The sequence below is a fragment of the Aquarana catesbeiana genome, linkage group LG08 (genome assembly GCF_042186555.1).
Source record: "Aquarana catesbeiana isolate 2022-GZ linkage group LG08, ASM4218655v1, whole genome shotgun sequence".
Classification (NCBI taxonomy): Eukaryota; Metazoa; Chordata; class Amphibia; order Anura; family Ranidae; genus Aquarana; species Aquarana catesbeiana.
Genome location: NC_133331.1, coordinates 4930528 through 4932231, shown reverse-complemented (window position 1 = coordinate 4932231; position 1704 = coordinate 4930528). Strand labels below are relative to the sequence as shown.

Here is a 1704-nt window from a genome sequence, read left to right as displayed (position 1 = left end):
ATTATCCAGCCCATACCAGTATAGATCCTAATACATTATCCAGTCCATACCAGTATAGATCCTAACACATTATCCAGTCCATACCAGTATGGATCCTAACATATTACCCAGTCCATACCAGTATAGATCCTCACACATTATCCAGCCCATACCAGTATAGATCCTAACACATTACTCAGTCCATAACAGTATAGATCCTCACACATTATCCAGCCCATACCAGTATAGATCCTAATACATTATCCAGTCCATACCAGTATAGATCCTAACACATTATCCAGTCCATACCAGTATGGATCCTAACATATTACCCAGCCCATACCAGTATAGATCCTAACACATTATCCAGTCATATAATATAAAAGTCTACAGATCCATCTGAACATTCAAGCAGAGATCTTCCTTTAATTATCTTGGCAATCGACCTTTGGCACAACTTGGTATTTTACACCGAAATCTTCATGGTAGAGGCACGTTGTCTGCTCCCATGTGCTGATTCCTTTGAGGTGGTGTTTTTGATAAGTATTCACTAAATGTATTTTGTATGAGCTCTGCAATAGAATGTCTCACCTTATCTTTCATATCTTTCCCCATGAAGACGTAGAGAATTGGGTTGATACAACTATTGAACATGGCCATAGACTGCGAGAACAAATTTAGGACCTCCACTACATCACTTTCAATGTATATCATGACTACACCCATTATATGGAAGGGGGCCCAGGTGATGAAAAATGCGACTATGATCCCTAAAGACACCTTGATGATTTTATTACCAACTTCTTCAAATCTTCTATTGTGCAATATAAAAGCCACAGAAATGTAACACGTAGAAACGATTAAGAATGGAAGCAGAAAACCAAAAACCATATGGAAGTAACTGGTGAGCTTTCTCATATCCTCCTCAAGAGAGCATGAAGTTCTGTTATCAGAAGTTTTGAAATTTTGGTACAGGACTTTAGGTAGACACATCATGGAGGACAAGGTCCAAATAGCCAAACATGTCATCCACGCCGTTCGTACTCCTCTGTGATTTCGGGCCCAAATGGGTAGGACAACCAGAATGCAACGGTCAACACTGATAGCCACCAAGGTGAAGACGCTGGTAAACATGTTTAAATGAGTAATGGGGGGTATCATCTTGCAGAGCATGGGGCCGTATAGCCAATCTGGGTAGAAGAACTGCATTATGACAAATGGGAGAGACAGGCAGCAGATAATATCAGCCACAGCAAGGTTCCAAAACCAAATGGTAGTCATGGTCCACTTCATCTTCACTCCTGTAACCCAAAGCACCAGAGCATTGCCGGGGACACCTACGAGGGTTGTGAAACAGAAAACCAGGACTGAGAACAAATGATTATGGTTGTAAAAGATCTTTAGGTCCGTATCACTGACGTTGGACATCATGTTCTTCTGTAAAGACATCAAAAGTTATTGCATCCATGTGGTTATTATTCGAACAGATGTCATCAAATGTAATATAAAATATGAGGTTATTACGGGTCATGATGGAGTTCTGTAACTAGTGATGAGCTAAAGGTTGGTCTGAACCAAGGGAGATTATCACATGACAGGAGGCCCAATTAGCTGTAGCCAGTGGAAGTCCTCACCCCCACATAACAAATGGGGAGGGGGTGCTGGTGACGTCATTGAACCATTATGGCCATGTATATGGGGCATGTGTATTGTTCATTGGCATTG

At 41.2% G+C, this 1704-nt stretch overlaps 1 protein-coding gene across 1 annotated transcript; it reads right to left on the bottom strand.

Moving 5' to 3' along the window:
• Positions 1–420: 420 nt before the first annotated feature.
• LOC141105196 (C3a anaphylatoxin chemotactic receptor-like) lies at positions 421–1428 on the bottom strand. The gene has a single exon (XM_073595085.1). It carries the CDS (start codon positions 1426–1428, stop codon positions 460–462), a length of 969 nt encoding a protein of 322 aa, XP_073451186.1. The 3' UTR covers positions 421–459.
• Between the last annotated feature and the right edge of the window lie 276 nt (positions 1429–1704).

Bases quoted from the DNA above. Each gene is read 5' to 3' on its own strand.
- LOC141105196 (XM_073595085.1), bottom strand. From the start codon at position 1,428: ATGTCTTTACAGAAGAACATGATGTCCAACGTCAGTGATACGGACCTA.